The sequence below is a fragment of the Procambarus clarkii genome, chromosome 43 (genome assembly GCF_040958095.1).
Source record: "Procambarus clarkii isolate CNS0578487 chromosome 43, FALCON_Pclarkii_2.0, whole genome shotgun sequence".
In the NCBI taxonomy this organism is placed as follows: domain Eukaryota; kingdom Metazoa; phylum Arthropoda; class Malacostraca; order Decapoda; family Cambaridae; genus Procambarus; species Procambarus clarkii.
Window position 1 is genome coordinate 18,764,637 of NC_091192.1, and position 18,783 is coordinate 18,783,419.

General features: G+C 49.4%; 1 protein-coding gene across 2 annotated transcripts in view; it reads left to right on the forward strand.

Moving 5' to 3' along the window:
* The window catches only part of LOC123755771 (uncharacterized), a gene marked incomplete at its 3' end in the record, with an annotated part of 249,077 nt that overhangs the window by 92,256 nt on the left and 138,038 nt on the right, over window positions 1-18,783 (forward strand). For both annotated transcript variants that reach the window (XM_069300074.1, XM_069300075.1), the window contains 1 exon segment: window positions 11,545-11,671. In XM_069300074.1, the coding sequence (XP_069156175.1) occupies window positions 11,545-11,671 (127 nt within the window).

Below are 18,783 nucleotides of genomic sequence, written 5' to 3' on the forward strand. Positions count from 1 at the left end.
AAAGGCGGAAGCAAGGAGCTAGAACACAAACTTGGAAGTACATACCTGGAGAGGGTTTTAGTTGTTCTACTCTCGATGAACAACCCAGCGGGCTTTCTTCCTATTGGGGAGTGTTGTACATGCTGCCATGGCTCGGTCCACTCGCAGGATGAGTGGCGCTGCCCAATCAACTCGCCCCTCGGGGCAAAATTTAAAATTTAATTCTACTCCCCGCGCCTGGTCTGAGGCCAGGCTCGACTGTTGATAACTTGGTCCAACAGGCTGTTGCTTGGAGCGGCCGGCAGGCCCACATATCCACTACAGCCTGGTTGGTCCGGCACTTCTTGCAAGAACCTATCCAAGTGCCTCTTGAATTCATCCACCTTCCTTGCAGCAATATTTCTAATGCATACAGGCAATAAGTATTCTCAAGTTATGGTTAGCCTCATGTGGTCACGGAGCTGTGTTGCAATAACAGGTGTGTAGCAATGTAATATTAAGTTAAGGCACAAGTACGTTAATAATAACGGCGTGGTTGTAGACAGTGGCGCCGCGGGTGGCGGCCGGTGAAAGTGTGGGTGGCGCTTCAACACCTCCGGGTCGCCGCCTCTCCCATAATACATCCCATTATTTACGGAATGGACCAATCTGGTAAAGATGCGGCGTATTAATTCAATTTAAGGCACCGTATTATTAAGGTCTTGTGTGCGTCGACACTGATGGTTAAGGTGGGTTGCTTGGGCTCCTACTTGTCAGCTTAGGCAAAACTGTTGCGTTATTTACGGAATGACAGATTGGGAGAAGACGCCTGGGAGCACCTGTGCCTCACGGTGGTGTTAATGGGCGTGTTGTGGAGGTACAGGGGGCATCGCCCCCACCTAGGGTGGGGGGGGGGGGCACTTGTCATGAGTGCGCTGGCGCCTGGCAGCCTGACAGTCTGGGTCGCCACACATTTTGTTGTTTTGGCTCGGCATGTTTACATCCCGGGCCCCTCCACCTCCCTTCACTTTTACACCTCACTTAGTGCATTTTGTGCACTCTGCCCCGCTCTTGCTGACTCCGCTCTTCCATCTACCTCCTCCTGCCCCCCCCCCCCCCCCCATCACCCCCTTTCTCCCTCCCCCCCCTCACCCATGTGGGGGAATATACCGGGATTGGAGGCATGAACAGAATTACACAGGACAAAAATGTGCTTACTTGAATCATGAATTGAAAATTAAATAATTATTGAATTTGTTAATAAGTACAAGATAATTAAGGTCTTAGCTGCATGCAAGGTTTCTGTGCTGGACTGTTAAGTCCACTCCTCTGTGACCTTGATACTGGTAATGGGCTGTGGGGCAGGTAGGGTCCTTAAGGCTCATCTGGCTCATGAACTGCAGAACACAATATCCCTGCGGGTACCTTACCTTGAAGTGTTTCCGCGGCCCGGTCGCTCCTCCTCGGACTGATCAACCAGGCTATTTGACGCGGCTGATCGCAGCCTGACGTATGAATCACAGCCTGGTTGATCAGGTCCACCCACACATTTAACATGTAATTTAAACCTGGATATGATAAAACGGCTCTGACTGCAAGCACTGGTAAGGATCATGATCTAGGATCTGAATTACTCTCTCTAGCCTAGTCCTAGGAATATCTTTGTTGTTGCACACGAGGAATAATTACACAACGTATATGTAAATTTGCATACAAAAATAATTATATGCAATTAAATAAACTAACTTGATAATTTAAGATAATGGTAAGGCAATTAAATGTATGATAAGTTATAGTAAAGAATTATATACACAAGATATAAATATTCAGGAATATAAGCTCAGTTACTGCATGAGTAGGTCAGAACTTACTGATGACGAGGCGCTGCCTCGCTGCCTAACAACTCTGAATTTATATATATATATAGATGTATTAATGTTATAAAGCATGTTAATTGCCAATCTATACTCTAAAAGAATTAATAACTTATCCTGAATTGAGAATTAGAACGTATCTGACAGTAGCCTGATGTTCCTCTTGCTGAGACCAGACTGTGTTTTGATGATGATATGGCAGCTTGATGTTGTTGATTTGATGTCACATGGTTGCTGTAAATGATTCTAGTTGCTTGCTCAGATATGAGTGCGTGTTGCTGCGTCTCACTTGGTAGATGAGGTGGTGGTGGTGGCGCCTCCAGATCACTAGTTGGTGCACCACTACTCTTGGTTTTGTATATATGTACCAGGAATTCCTCCCTTTTTACAGTTGTCACTCTCCCAGTATTTAGGGAGCTATCACTGAAGATTATCAACAGTTTGTGTGTAAATATCTTGCTGGAAAAGTCTCCAGCCCTACACACAAGACTCCTGAATGTAAACACGAGGCCGCCAGCTACCCGACGGTTCTGCTCCACCCGCGTTACTCAATAGTACCTTTTGGTCTTTATTAAGCATTTTGAAATTATATCACTGGAAGCTATAACTTAGGTTCCAGCATTATTTTTTATTACCTGGAAGCTTCTAGATTCTGGCAATCACATGTACAATGTAATGGAGACTGAGCTCAATAGTGTCATTGACCAAATGGTCATGTAGGCTGCTAATGTAGATACAAATGAATCTTAAATCAGCAGATATGATCGATTTGAAGATAATCATAATGAATCATGATTATCTGATAATGCAGATAATGAATCTGATATGATTCTGATATATAAATATGATATGGAATAATTCATTCCTTAGATGATGATAATATTAACGAGTGGAATTTTCCACAACACCGCTTTCTCTACTCCCCCTTCCTCCCCCCCCCTGCTTTCTCTACTCCCCCTTCCTTCCCCCCCTGCTTTCTCTACTCCCCCTTCCTTCCCCCCCCTGCTTTCTCTACTCCCCCTTCCTTCCCCCCCTGCTTTCTCTACTCCCCCTTCCTTCCCCCCCCTGCTATCTCTACTCCCCCTTCCTTCCCCCCCCCTGCTATCTCTACTCCCCCTTCCTTCCCCCCCTGCTTTCTCTACTCCCCCTTCCTTCCCCCCCCTGCTTTCTCTACTCCCCCTTCCTTCCCCCCCCTGCTTTCTCTACTCCCCCTTCCTTCCCCCCCCCTGCTATCTCTACTCCCCCTTCCTTCCCCCCCCCCTGCTTTCTCTACTCCCCCTTCCTTCCCCCCCCCTGCTTTCTCTACTCCCCCTTCCTTCCCCCCCCCTGCTATCTCTACTCCCCCTTCCTTCCCCCCCCCTGCTTTCTCTACTCCCCCTTCCTTCCCCCCCCCCTGCTTTCTCTACTCCCCCTTCCTTCCCCCCCCCCTGCTTTCTCTACTCCCCCTTCCTTCCCCCCCCTGCTTTCTCTACTCCCCCTTCCTTCCCCCCCCTGCTTTCTCAGGGGGGGGGGGGGAAGACAACAACACTGTCAAATGAGGCCTTAACATCTTAAAAGCAAAATTTAGAAACAAATCTTACGAACTAACGCTATCTTGCAGGTGCAAGGAGGAGGGGAAGAAGGACAAAGTATACTAAAGACAGTTATCAAATCTACATTTGGCAGTGTTTTGGTAACTCGGTGTAGGATTTATTTCTGTACACATTTTTAACGTGTCTCAGTAGGAGAGTCTGGAGCCAGTGGTCCAGACTCCGTCCTCTCGTCCTGCACCTCTACTGCTTGGCTGTTTCCCTCTCGACACACTGTACATGTATCATGACCATTACTAGTTATTACTGATCGTTTCCCTCAACCCACCTCCTTTTCGTCCGTAACGAGTGACGTTCCCGGCTGCAACTGCCTGGAACCAGTGAACAGTTTATGGTATTATTCTCTTACCGTGTCACGGTGGTGGTGGTGGCTGATGATGCCTCTTGAACTGTGAAAAGTTCTTTGGGAAGGAAGTATTCAACATGGCTTCCTTCAGACCCTGGACATTCAGCACATCTGCTCGTTCATTTCCAGATTCCAACAAAATGTGGCAACATGTCTTCCTTAACTCCTGTCTCTTCCAGCGACGTGAGGTTTAGTTCCCGTAGTGTCTCCTCGTAGCTCATACCTCTCAGCTCGGGTACTAGTCTGGTGGCATACCTTTGAATAAATCAAATTTAGTCTTGTGCTTGACCGGATATGGACTTCACGCTGGAGCTGCATACTCCAGCATTGGTCTGACATGTGGTATACAAGGTTCGGAAGGATTCCTTACACAAGTTTCTAAAGTCAGTTCTTATGTTGGCCAACCTGGCATACACCGCTGATGATATCTTGATGTGGGCCTCAGGGGACAGGTCTGGACGTGATATCAACCCCCAGGTCTTTCTCACTCTGATTCTTGAAGAATTTCATCTCCCAAAGGGTACCATGTAACTGGCCTCCTGGTCCCTACACCTATCTTCATTACTTTACACTTACTTGAGGTAAAAGTTGGTAGACATTTTCTAGACCGTTCCCCAAGTTTGTCCTTGTTTTGTGGTCTGTCTGTCTTCCTGTGTTTTGAGTCTTCCCATAATTTTTGCTTCACCACCAAACATTTAGAATACCAAGTTAATTTTTTCTGGAAGATCGTATACATATATTAGAGGATGGGTCCAAGTACAAAGCTCTGTGGCACTCCGCTGGTGACATCATGCCACTAATGTCTCCCCCCCTCAGTTACTGGCCGTTTCCTGTTGCGTAGATACTCCCTTATCCACTGGGGCACCTTACCTGTTGTTGCTGCCTGTTGCTCCAATTTTTTCAAGAGCCTTTTATGAAATAGTTTGTGTGCGCGCACGCGCGTCATTTGACCATTAGGTTAAATTGTTAGCTGTTACTTGAAAGTTCATATTCCGCGCATGCCTCATTGTGGGTATATATATTGCTGCCAGCTGTGTGTGTTGTTTTATTTATGACTGCTATACTTTGATAAGTATTCTGCAGTTGGTTGGTGAAGGTGTAAGAATAGTGACAAGGTCGCCAGGCACAGTGATGGTGGTGGTGGGCGGCCTGGCGTGGTGGTGGTGGTGGGCGGCCTGGGGTGGTGGTGGTGGTGGTGGGCGGCCTGGCGTGGTGGTGGTGGTGGGCGGCCTGGGGTGGTGGTGGGCGGCCTGGCGTGGTGGTGGTGGTGGGCGGCCTGGGGTGGTGGTGGGCGGCCTGGCGTGGTGGTGGTGGTGGGCGGCCTGGGGCGGTGGTGGGCGGCCTGGCGTGGTGGTGGTGGTGGGCGGCCTGGGGTGGTGGTGGGCGGCCTGGCGTGGTGGTGGTGGTGGGCGGCCTGGGGTGGTGGTGGGCGGCCTGGCGTGGTGGTGGTGGGCGGCCTGGCGTGGTGGTGGTGGTCGGCCTGGGGTGGTGGTGGGCGGCCTGGCGTGGTGGTGGTGGTGGTGGGGCGGCCTGGGGTGGTGGTGGGCGGCCTGGGGTGGTGGTGGGCGGCCTGGGGTGGTGGTGGTGGTGGTGGGCGGCCTGGGGTGGTGGTGGTGGTGGTGGGCGGCCTGGCGTGGTGGTGGTGGTGGTGGTGGGCGGCCTGGCATGGCTCTCTCTCAATGTCTGGCCATTTAGAAGTAATATTGTGCTGCTATTTCTCTTGAAATCCTTGACATTCAAATGTGGGATTATTAAGAAATTGTTATATGCTAACCTTTTGTCTTGACTATGAGAATATTATGAGAATCATTATATTATCATATTCTCATATGTAATATGATATTCTCATTGTCTTGACCGGGCGGGGCTCCGGTACCTCACGGCCCGTGTTGAGGCCCGGTACACTGTCTGGTGGTACCTCACGGCCCGTGTTGAGGCCCGGTACACTGTCTGGTGTACCTCACAGCCCGGTACACTCTGGTGTACCTCACAGCCCGGTACACTCTGGTGTACCTCACAGCCCGTGTTGAGGCCCGGTACACTGTCTGGTGGTACCTCACAGCCCGTGTTGAGGCCCGGTACACTGTCTGGTGTACCTCACAGCCCGGTACACTCTGGTGTACCTCAGTCTGTGGTTCACCTTGTGCTGGTTCCCTTTTGCTAGACTGTTTATTTCACTGTTACTTTCACCTGCTGCCTTCACATTCATGTACATGTTGTTGTTGCTAGTGTCCACGTCTGCTGACCTACTAGTGCCTGGTCCGAGTTTGGCGGAGGGGGGGGGGGGAGGTTACCTGCGTACATGAGGGGCGGGTGTACACGTGGGTGTGTACACGTGTTCATGACCCATGCGCGGTGTGGTGTGTACCTTGGCAACCACCTTCACTTAACGTCAACCTGCTGGTTTTTTTCCCAACCGGTTTTGGACACTTTCAGATTTTGTTTGTTTTCCCGCCGTAGTGGATAGTGTGTACTCACCTATATGTGCTTGCAGGATCGAGCATTGACTCTTGGATCTCGCCTTTCTAGCTATCGGTTGTTTACAGCAATGACTCCTGTACTTACTCCTGTGTGTACTTACCTAATTGCTTAATTTACCTAGTTGTGTTTGCGGGGGTTGAGCTCTGGCTCTTTGGTCCCGCCTCTCGACCGTCAATTAAGAGGTGTACAGGTTCCTGGGGTTGTGGGGAGGTTATCACGTGACCGGTGACCTTTGAGACCATGTTGAGAGGTTTGTTTACTTGTGTGGGAGACATGCTGTTATGCCCTCGTGAGGGTAAGCATGTGTTTGAGTGTCTTGCTTTATGTCTGTCGATCATTCTGTGTGTGTGGCCGTGTGATGTATATAGTTATGAAGGAACCCACTTGCGTAATGGGAGTGGAAACGTTTGGGTGCGTGTTGGAGCCTTCCTTACAAGGAGGTGACCAAGGCGGGATGGGGGGAGGGAGGGTGAGTGGAGAGAGAGGTAAAGCATAGTAAACATCTATATTAAGGTGCTTTAATTTACACTAATACGTTACATTTTTACCGGCTTGGTCGATCCCGCCAAAAATACTTCACGTGAGGACGCGGTGGCGTCTGGTGGCGTCTGGTGGCAGTACAGTAGGACTACAGCAACAAGCAATGTGGTTGTTAGTCACAGTGCACAGGGAAGGAAAGTTAATGATGGAAAACCCCTAAGCCAGTGTGACAGCCAATCTGGAAACCCCTAAGCCAGTGTGACAGCCAATCTGGAAACCCCTAAGCCAGTGTGACAGCCAACCTGGAAACCCCTAAGCCAGTGTGACAGCCAACCTGGAAACCCCTAAGCCAGTGTGACAGCCAACCTGGAAACCCCTAAGCCAGTGTGACAGCCAACTGGGAAACCCCTAAGCCAGTGTGACAGCCAACCTGGAAAAACCCTAAGCCAGTGTGACAGCCAACCTGGAAAAACCCTAAGCCAGTGTGACAGCCAACCTGGAAAACCCCTAAGCCAGTGTGACAGCCAACTGGGAAAACCCCTAAGCCAGTGTGACAGCCAACTGGGAAACCCCTAAGCCAGTGTGACAGCCAACTGGGAAACCCCTAAGCCAGTGTGACAGCCAACAGGGAAACCCCTAAGCCAGTGTGACAGCCAACTGGGAAACCCCTAAGCCAGTGTGACAGCCAACTGGGAAACCCCTAAGCCAGTGTGACAGCCAACTGGGAAACCCCTAAGCCAGTGTGACAGCCAACTGGGAAACCCCTAAGCCAGTGTGACAGCCAACTGGGAAACCCCTAAGCCAGTGTGACAGCCAACTGGGAAACCCCTAAGCCAGTGTGACAGCCAACTGGGAAACCCCTAAGCCAGTGTGACAGCCAACTGGGAAACCCCTAAGCCAGTGTGACAGCCAACTGGGAAACCCCTAAGCCAGTGTGACAGCCAACTGGGAAACCCCTAAGCCAGTGTGACAGCCAACTGGGAAACCCCTAAGCCAGTGTGACAGCCAACTGGGAAACCCCTAAGCCAGTGTGACAGCCAACTGGGAAACCCCTAAGCCAGTGTGACAGCCAACTGGGAAACCCCTAAGCCAGTGTGACAGCCAACTGGGAAACCCCTAAGCCAGTGTGACAGCCAACTGGGAAACCCCTAAGCCAGTGTGACAGCCAACTGGGAAACCCCTAAGCCAGTGTGACAGCCAACTGGAAAATATTAATTAGAAGGGAACAAGAACACATGGTTCTTGTATATATAAAGCATGTATACAATATTTGTGCATGTATACAAGGTGGTCAATATAGTCCCCCCACTCTGGACACTGACGAGACACAGGCCAACCACCAGCATCAATCTCCACCACATTACCACATGCAGTGTTCATACAAGAGCCGCACCAACCGGGTTGTACTGCATGTGTGGATCACTGCATTCACACACATGAATGTACATGTGTGGATCACTGCATTCACACACATGAATGTACATGTGTGTACACTGCATTCCCCGACCCTCGAATAAATGTTATAACACGTTGTACAACATCTTGACGGATTGATACATTAAAGTATTATAGGATGCTTACCTGTGCTTAAAGACCAAACGTTTAGTGCAAAATTACCAGATATATAATTTTCACATCTGTATTTATGGATGAGAAAAGTAGAAAACAAAGTAGATGACGTCAGGCGGCAATTTTGTAATGTTGAGTAGTTCACAAAGTGTAATACCTGGCATGAAACAGGTGTCACCAGCCCCTCGCCCAGGACTGGCCGAGGGGCAGGTACAGCCAGTCTTGCCACACAAATGGCTTCATTAATTAAGTCAAAGTAACTGACAAATGGTTCATTCTGGGTGGGACCTTGACCACGTGTTACTCAATGAGGTGAAGGAAGCCCTTCTGCAGGACGGTCTCGTGGTCTTTACCTCGGGCATCTGTACACCAGCTGAGAGGCGGGACCAGAGAGCCCAAGCTCAACCCCCGTAAGATCAACTAGGCCAGTACACACACAGAGGATCGCATGTAAACATTACCCGAGTGGCTTCTCGCCGCCGCTTAATTGTTCTTCCTGCATAACCACCCACTTGGATTGTTCGCGATAACTTGCAGCTGCTTGTTCAGCCACGTGGTTAACACCCCAGCAACTGGTTGTTCAGCCACGTGGTTAACACCCCAGCAACTGGTTGTTCAGCCACGTGGTTAACACCCCAGCAACTGGTTGTTCAGCCACGTGGTTAACACCCCAGCAACTGGTTGTTCAGCCACGTGGTTAACACCCCAGCAACTGGTTGTTCAGCCACGTGGTTAATACCCCAGCAACTGGTTGTTCAGCCACGTGGTTAACACCCCAGCAACTGGTTGTTCAGCCACGTGGTTAACACCCCAGCAACTGGTTGTTCAGCCACGTGGTTAACACCCCAGCAACTGGTTGTTCAGCCACGTGGTTAACATCCCAGCTATTTCTGTATAACCGAGGAGAGCCTACCAGTAGCCAGGTTGTATTGGGCTGGACGTTACCCCCCTTACTTCCCCCGCCCCCTCGGACGCCCCCTCGGACGCCCCCTTACTTCCCCCGCCCCCTCGGACGCCCCCTTACTTCCCCCGCCCCCTCGGACGCCCCCTTACTTCCCCCCCCCCTTTTGCTGGGTATCATAGCTGTGAGGCTGTCGTGTACTGACGTGTGCCGCTTATATAAAGATGAGTGTTGTAGGCGGGCATATACAGGTGGGAGGCAGTGTGTGGGGTACTGTCCTTGAGAAGCTCTGGAGGTCTAGGTCACAACACTCTCAAGAAAGAAAACATTACTATAACGACGTGAGGGGGGTGGGGGGGGGGGGGAGGGTTAATGGATAAAATTGTCAATATTCCTGTTTATTCTTTTTAATTTCTACCACAGACGTGGCCACACATTTACAATGCTAACCAGCATATATACATTTTCTTCTGTCCTCCATGGACAGGGTTAGAGATGTGTTAAACATATAGTTCAGGGGTTTATTGAACAATCAACCACAGAAGGTGATTCGGTGCTTTTAAAATGCTAAGCTAACCTACATACGTAAATACATAGATACACAGATTTACGTATGCCCTACATAAAGTGCTCGGTGTGTCTTTTACATAGTGTCATTAATGTGCATTTACAAAAGGTGAAATGTAATTCTGATCAGCTGGTTAGAACTGGCACACTGACAACTTACCTGCCAATAAAAGCAATGCATTAAACCCACTGACTTAGATTTACTTCTCAGACTTGAAATCAACTTTAAGATACTGGGGAAGGAATTATCAGGGAAGAGCACCTTGTTGTTGCTATAGATTCAGCCACTCGGAACAAGTTCCAAGTAGCACGGGCTATGGTGAGCCCGTACTGGACTTACCTGGCACAGGAGCGAGACTGTGTGTCGGGAAAGCACTGTCATTACGACTATATAGCACTTGGAAGGGGTCTGGTTAAGGATTAGGGATGGGACGAGGGAGGGGAATGGTGCCCAATCACTTGGACGGTCGGGAATTGAACGCCGACCTGCATGAAGGAAGACCGTTGCTCTACCGTCCAAGCCAAGTGGTTGGGTAAGATACTGAGGAGTATACCCGTATTTATCGTGAGTATACAGAGTTTAGTCTTGAACTATGTTAGCCAGTATACTGGCTGGTTGGTCAGCCTGGTACTGTGGTATACTGGCTGGTTGGTCAGCCTGGCACTGTGGTATACTGGCTGGTTGGTCAGCCTGGCACTGTGGTATACTGGCTGGTTGGTCAGCCTGGCACTGTGGTATACTGGCTGGTTGGTCAGCCTGGCACTGTGGTATACTGGCTGGTTGGTCAGCCAGGCACTGTGGTATACTGGCTGGTTGGTCAGCCAGGCACTGTGGTATACTGGCTGGTTGGTCAGCCAGGCACTGTGGTATACTGGCTGGTTGGTCAGCCAGGCACTGTGGTATACTGGCTGGTTGGTCAGCCTGGCACTGTGGTATACTGGCAGGTTGGTCAGCCTGGCACTGTGGTATACTGGCTGGTTGGTCAGCCTGGCACTGTGGTATACTGGCTGGTTGGTCAGCCTGGCACTGTGGTATACTGGCTGGTTGGTCAGCCTGGCACTGTGGTATACTGGCTGGTTGGTCAGCCAGGCACTGTGGTATACTGGCTGGTTGGTCAGCCTGGCACTGTGGTATACTGGCTGGTTGGTCAGCCAGGCACTGTGGTATACTGGGTGGTTGGTCAGCCAGGCACTGTGGTATACTGGGTGGTTGGTCAGCCAGGCACTGTGGTATACTGGCTGGTTGGTCAGCCTGGCACTGTGGTATACTGGCTGGTTGGTCAGCCAGGCACTGTGGTATACTGGGTGGTTGGTCAGCCAGGCACTGTGGTATACTGGCTGGTTGGTCAGCCAGGCACTGTGGTATACTGGCTGGTTGGTCATCCAGGCACTGGTGGTGGCCTTAATAACCCTCCAGAGGGTGATGCGCCTGAAGCCCAACATGAAACAACTATTCGTTTATTGTTTACGCGTGTGCACATGTGACGTGTTGCTTAAGTCCTATACAGTAGTATACATGGTAACACTGATCCTGCCTGGGACTGTGATTGAGGTTCATATTGAACCCAGCGAGAGGTAAGTCTTGGACCCTTGTACACGGCCCAAGTACTCCTACTGCAAGCTCATCATGGCCCTGTAGGTAGTGCGTGTGCTTGGCGTCCAGTGATGCGGGTTCGATCCAATTATACGGCTTTAATATGTAATTATAAATAATATATGTATACAATGTTAATGGTCTCGTTGTTCACAAGATTGACTCTGTCTCTGTCTGTGACACAGGGAGGAGCAGGAGGTGTGTCTGCCGGAGCCTGGCCGCTACGCTACGGGCATCTTCTACATGGACCGCGCCCACCACCAGGAGAGCGAGCAGCTCTTCGCCGACCTCGCCGCCTCCCATGGCCTCAAGGTCAGTACATCCCCCTCCTCACTCACATGCTTCACTAAGGCAGCTGTTTCCCCTAGTTCTCCGGCCATATTTTAATGTGGCGGTGATCTTATCACACTTGTAAGGTGCACGGTGTTTGATGGCAACGTTGTAAGTTCAGGGGCGGTGGTGCATTTGTCGTGTCTACGCTTGAAACTGTGTGTGGAGTCTGCCTCCACCACATCACTGCCTAGTGCAGTCCATCTGTTAACAACTTTACACACTCAAAATGTTCTTTCTAATGTGTGTGTGGCTCATCTGGGTACACGGTTCCACCTGTGTCCTCTTGTGCGTGTACCACCTGGGTGAAATAAACTGTCTTTGTTGTCTCGATCAATTCATCTGAGAATCTTGTATATGGTGATCATGTATCCCCTAACTTACTTCCAGCGATGTGAGTTCGGTGTCCTAATCTCCTTGTGTAGCTCATGCCCCTTCAGCTCGGGTACTACTCCGGTGGTATGCCTTCGAATCTTCTCCAGTTTAGTCTTGTTTGACTAGATAGACTCCAGGCTGGGGCTGCACACTCCAGGATAGGTCTGACGTATATGGTTCTAAATGATTCATTATACAAGTTTCTAAAAGGTAGTTCTTATATTGGCCTACCTAGCATATGCCGCTGATGATATCTTGATGTGGGCTTCAGGGGACAGGTCTGGTGTGATATCAACCCCAAGTCTTTCTCACTTCCTGATGCTTGAAAGATTTCAGCTCCCAAATGGTACCTTGTATCTGGCCTGATCCCTACACCTACCTAATTTCGGGTTTGCTCGGGTTAAACTCTAATAGTCATTTGTTGAACCATTCTTTCAGTTTGTTCAGGTCATCTTGAAGCCTCATGCTGTCCCTCTGTGTCTTAATCCTCCTCATAATTTTGGCATCATCAGCAAAAATAGAGAGGAATGAATGTATACCCTCCGAAAGAATATATATGTATATCAAAAGCAGAATAGGTCCGAGTACAGAACCCTGTGGGACTCCGACAACACGCCATTCCAGGGTCTCCCGTCACAGTAACACTCTGTTTCCTATTGCTTAGGTACTCCCATATCCACTTGAGCATCATACCAGTTATTCCTGCCTGTTTATCCAACTAATATACCAACCTCTTATGGGGTACTGTGTCAAAGGCTTTCTGACAGTCCAAGAAATTGCAATCTACCTCTTTCTTGCTTAAGCTTTGTCACTTAGTCGTAGAATTGTTAGACCTGCGAAGCTAGATTTGGCATCCCTTAACCCATGTTGTTGGCGAGTCACAACAACATGCTTTCTCTCCAGATGAATTACTAGATTTTTCTTGCGATCTTCTCCATCACATTGCCTGGTATACAAGGCCTGTGGTTCAAGTCCTATATGTTTAGGGACACTGGCCTGTAGTTCAGTGCCTCTTGCCCTTTGTGTATATTGGGACTACATTAGCCGTCTTTCATATTTGTGGTAAGTCTCCTGGTGACTTGTTCACCATGGAGAGTGGTATGTGTCAAGTAGTCGTCAAGTATTTTATTGTTGTCTAGGGCAGTAAGGCTTTGGCTTGAGCCAATTGGAATAAAATGAGTAGGGAAAAAGCCAAGCAAGAAGATGAGTTATATTTATAAACAAACACGACATTACATAACATAAATAATTTCTTAAAAATGAATGCATTCAGAAGGAAAACAAACTTATATCTTATCAGGCAAACTGGCTGTGGTTCCCACACAGCTCTTACTCCAACAGTGAAACTGTGCACCCCAGCACTACCTCTGTCAACCGGGGCCGCACCTATATAAATCCATAGGAAATCTGGACCCTCTCAGAAACTATTCAGTAGGCTATCAGTGCATTCTACCCTTCCTTGCAACCCTGTGGCTTAACAGATTATACGCCCGGAAAATCCCTCAGGAGACATGGACCGGTCAGACAGCTGGTGCTCTGCGTCAGGTCAAAAAAATGACGTCCCCCCCCCCCCCCCGGTTGCCATTGCCTCCTTAATACTCCAGTCTTCAACATTCGCAATCAAACTCCTTAATAGCTCCATTAACAACATTCCCCGTGCAGGTCTTCTGACGGAGTCCACTGTTCCCTCACACAGTTTGGCTATTCCAGTACACATTACTCACGAAGGATCTCCAGCTGAAGGGCACTACTTTACTGGCGGAGTGATACGTCACTCGCGGCCTCTCACCTCCCACCTCCAGATTTCTTTCAAGAAAACATTCTCTAATCGACTCCTTCATATTAATGAACACTTTATAATAAAGATTAACCTCCAGAGGAGGTAAGGTTCGTAAGAGCAAGCAAAGGGGTTCTGCGCACACTTTAGTATCAATGGTGAGATTCCCTCTGGTCCAACAGCCTCTCACGTCCAGATCCGACAAATATCTTCCAACTTCATCTCTGGTAATTTCGAAGCCTTCCAAAGCTGCCTGGTTTATTGCCGCGTCTTAGTTTAAGGTCTACTCGTTCTACTGCGAATTTCTTTTCTACTGGAATTTCTTGTTCTTCACACATCTTTCTTTGTCATTCTCTGTGTATCTGTCCTCGCCCACTATTCTGTTTAATCACCTGTTCTTTCACTGTTTTGCGCCTGACGTGTCTGGAACAGTTTTGGGACGGTCTTGGCTTTATTTGCTATGTTACTTTCATGCTGTCTGTTTCTCTTCTCGCACCGAGATATTCATCCCAGGCCCTCTGGTATCTCCTCTGCTTTCTGGCATTCTGATGGTTCTGTAGTTCCTCCAAGCTTTGTATTTGATCACCTTGCTTCCTCGCATGGCCGAGTGAACCATGCTTCCTCGCATGGCCGAGTGAACCATGCTTCCTCGCATGGCCGAGTGAACCATGCTTCCTCTTTTGCTTTTCCTTTTTCCCTTTTGGTCCTAAAACTTTTTTTTATATACAGTCTCCTGACACTTTTGTGGGACATACTCCATCATGTCTTGTACAGACTTTACCGAGTTCTGTTTCTCATGGTATTTCTGGTAGGAATTTTCTCGTCTCCTCACAGTGATTCTATTCGGTACGTCAGCCCTTTGCTTTCTGGTCCTTTTTAGGGGGGGAATTACCCCTAACCTATACCAAATACTCAAATGATAATACTCTGTCGTCACTCATTCCCATGAGGGCTCTCAACTCTATTTCTCTTATGTCGACTCATTCGAGGTATATCAGATAGTCTAGCTAGTTCATGTCCTCTCAGTTTTGTGGGTCTCTTGACGTGTTGGCTAAGGATATTTCTTGTTGCCACGTCCAGTAGTTTAGCTCTCCAGGTTTCTGGTCTCCACGTGTGTGGGGGAATGGCTAAGTGGATCAATAGGTCTTTGAACAAGTGCCAAACATTAATGAATTGGGTGAGGTTGGAGGTCACGAGCGAGGGGTCGTCCCAAAGGGGGTTGTGGTGAACTCGTCTGCCTCTCGGAGCAGGAGAGATTGCTGAAATAGAGGGAATAAAGAGAACATATACAGCACACAATAGACACGATAAAACCATCTAAACTATTGGGACCGTCTCAAGCTCTCAAAATGTACTTTCTGGAAAGACGATGAAGGTATCAAATAATATATACATGGAAGATACTGGAAGGCCAGGTTCCAAATTTGCACAGTAGAATAACAACATATTGGAAGGAAAGGTACGGAAGGAAATGCAGAAAAGAACCAGTGAGAAGTAGAGGTTCCATAGGCACAATCAGACAACACTGTCTAAATATCAGAGGTCCACAGTTGTTCAACACCCTCCCGGCAAACATTAAGAATATTACAGGAACAAAAGTGGACTTCTCCAAGAACCAAGTAGATAAGTTCTTGCAAGACGTACCGGACCAACCAGGCTGTAGTGGATATGTGGGCCTGCGGGCAGCTGCAAGCAACAGCCTGGGTGGACCAATTATCACACGTCGATCCTGGCCTCAGCCCGGGCTATGGGAGTTATCTTCAGGTTGTCCTAAGATGCTTTCGGGGCTTAGCGTCCCCGCGGCCCGGTCCTCGACCAGGCCTCCATTTTGTTACACACCCTCAGGAAGCAGCCCGTAGCAGCTGTGTAACTCCTAGGTACCTATACTGTTAGGTGAATAGGTGCATCAGGGCGAAATAAACTCTACCCATTTGTTTCCGTCTCCGCCGGGGATAGAACCCGGGACCTTAGGACTACGAATACCGACCGTATTCCACTCAGCCGTCAGGCCGCGTGACGAAGTGTTAGTAGTAAAACTCCCGAGACCCGCTCCAGGTGAGGGCGTGATGTGTTGTGTGTGGTGGCGGCGGGGGCGGGAGATTTCTCACAGCCTCTCAGTAATGGGCTGTGTGAAAGCTTGCCACACACAGCTGGGGTAGTGACCAGTTACCTCCCCCTCCCCTCCTACCCCTCCCTCTCCTACCCCTCCCCCTCCCCCTCCTACCCCTCCCCCTCCCCTCCTACCCCTCCCCCTCCCCCTCCTACCCCTCCCCTCCTACCCCTCCCCCTCCATTTACCTGTCTCCCTTCCCCTACACCCACCAGTGCCACTGTACAAGTGCCGTTGAGCGCTCTTAACGCTGGTGTGTGCGAGAGGGTGTCATGGTGTTGTGGCGGGAAGAGTAATGGCGTCCACATTTCCTGTCGAAATCGATATGCAAACGTTCGTGTGTGGGGGGGGGGGGTGTTGCCCTCTCCCTCGCTGCTGATATCTTGGTGGTGATGTTACCCTCTCCCTCGCTGCTGATATCTTGGTGGGGGGGGGGGGGGTTACCCTCTCCCTCGCTGCTGATATCTTGGTGGGGGGGGGGGGTTACCCTCTCCCTCGCTGCTGATATCTTTGGGGGGGGGGGGGTTACCCTCTCCCTCGCTGCTGATATCTTGGTGGTGATGTTACCCTCTCCCTCGCTGCTGATATCTTGGTGGGGGGGGGGGGTTACCCTCTCCCTCGCTGCTGATATCTTGGTGGGGGGGGTTACCCTCTCCCTCGCTGCTGATATCTTGGTGGTGATGTTACCCTCTCCCTCGCTGCTGATATCTTGGTGGGGGGGGTTACCCTCTCCCTCGCTGCTGATATCTTGGTGGTGATGTTACCCTCTCCCTCGCTGCTGATATCTTGGTGGGGGGGGGTTACCCTCTCCCTCGCTGCTGATATCTTGGTGGGGGGGGTTACCCTCTCCCTCGCTGCTGATATCTTGGTGGTGATGTTACCCTCTCCCTCGCTGCTGATATCTTGGTGGGGGGGGGTTACCCTCTCCCTCGCTGCTGATATCTTGGTGGGGGGGGGTTACCCTCTCCCTCGCTGCTGATATCTTGGTGGTGATGTTACCCTCTCCCTCGCTGCTGATATCTTGGTGGGGGGGGTTACCCTCTCCCTCGCTGCTGATATCTTGGTGGGGGGGGTTACCCTCTCCCTCGCTGCTGATATCTTGGTGGTGATGTTACCCTCTCCCTCGCTGCTGATATCTTTGGGGGGGGGTGATAGCCGGGGGTCACGCACTTGTGGGAAGTGGAATTTTCTGAGTTCAGTTGTCGGGAAAACACGTACACAGATGTGATACGTACACGGCTAGACACGTAGACTGGTACGTGACTGAACACGTACGTGCACAGTAGACAGGGACGTAGTTGGACCCTTACATAGTTGACGTGTGACACGTACACTGCTCAATACATCCATAGGGAAGGGGAGGGGTTAAGGCAGGAAGATGAGGAGGAAGGGGGAGAGAGAGAGAGAGAGAGAGAGGGAGGGAGTGGGGTGGGTGAGAGGTGGGTGGAGAGAGAGGGGGGGACGTGGGTGGAGAGAGAGAGGGGGGAGGGGGACGTGGAGAGAGAGAGAGAGAGAGAGAGGGGGGAGGGGGAGGGGGGGAGGGGGGGGGAGGGGTAAAGGAAAAACTTCTATTCAGAGTTTCATTTCCGGAACTATCAGTGTGTGTGGCACTCGGCCATTCACTGGCCATCCCTGCCCGCTCTCGCTGTGTACTGTGCCGTCTCTGCCTCTCTGGGATGCTAGAGGTGTCAGGTCCGCCACCCCTCTTCAACTCTCCCTGACAAGTGTAGCAATGAATAAAGGGCAATGCACTGGGAGTGAGTAAGATAATGAATAAATAAACCGTACATCGCTGAGGCAAATGAATACCACAAAAACCATGACATAAGATTTAAGGAAAAATACAAAGGTCTGTTATCCTATAAGAGGCAGAACTTACTTTTTACCACTCAAACTCATTGATATTCATGCGTGTAAATCACGAAAATTAACACGTGGTGAAAAATGTGAGTGTCAGACCACGCAGGAAAAATTGAAACAGGAATTTCCTTAAGTACTTTCGTATTTAATAATACATATTCAGAAGGGTCATGTCAATATACATGTCTATACTTGTCAAAAGTCAATTGATATACATGTCTGAACTACGAATAAAACAATTCATCGACATCACTTCCAGCTAAGCTACGCGGTAATTTGGTCCATAAATCAACTATGTTCCAAACCAGTATTTATCCAGGTCTTTCTTAAATCTAAATCCAATTTCTGCAAGAAGATAATAAGATAAGAACATTCAATAACACGTTTCACTGGAAATGGAGTTCCTCTTGCGTCATGTTCTTGATATCCAATCACGATATCCACTTTAAACTTTTACATTATAATATGAAGCTATATAGTAATGGAACCCGTCCTCAGAGCCACTACCATGAGAACCCCCCCTCCTAAACCACCTGGATAATTGTATAAAGATGTGTGATTGTCTGAAAGCATATTATGGTTCCAGTAATAGTCTGCATGTAAACTGGTAATTGAACTTTTGTCTAAACAGAGATTATGCTCAAGTTATAAGTTTACTGTATTATAAATAGTTGTTTTAAAATAGTCATGAGAATCTCCCTAGAAAATGAGATTGAGCCAATTCCATCATCACCTGTTCAACCATGTAACATCTGCATGTTGAAGAATAGAAAATTAACAAGCAACAACAATTATATGTCTAGACAGTGTACCACCACCCGACCTCCCCCAGTACCCATCAGCCCAGCACACCTGGCGGCCCACAGGATCACGCCACTGGCTGGTAACAAGCATAGTGCTCCTTTCTACTTGCCGGCTTGCAATTATCGCTACAACAGCTCCACCTGGACGTTCACTGTCCTGTTTATATAGA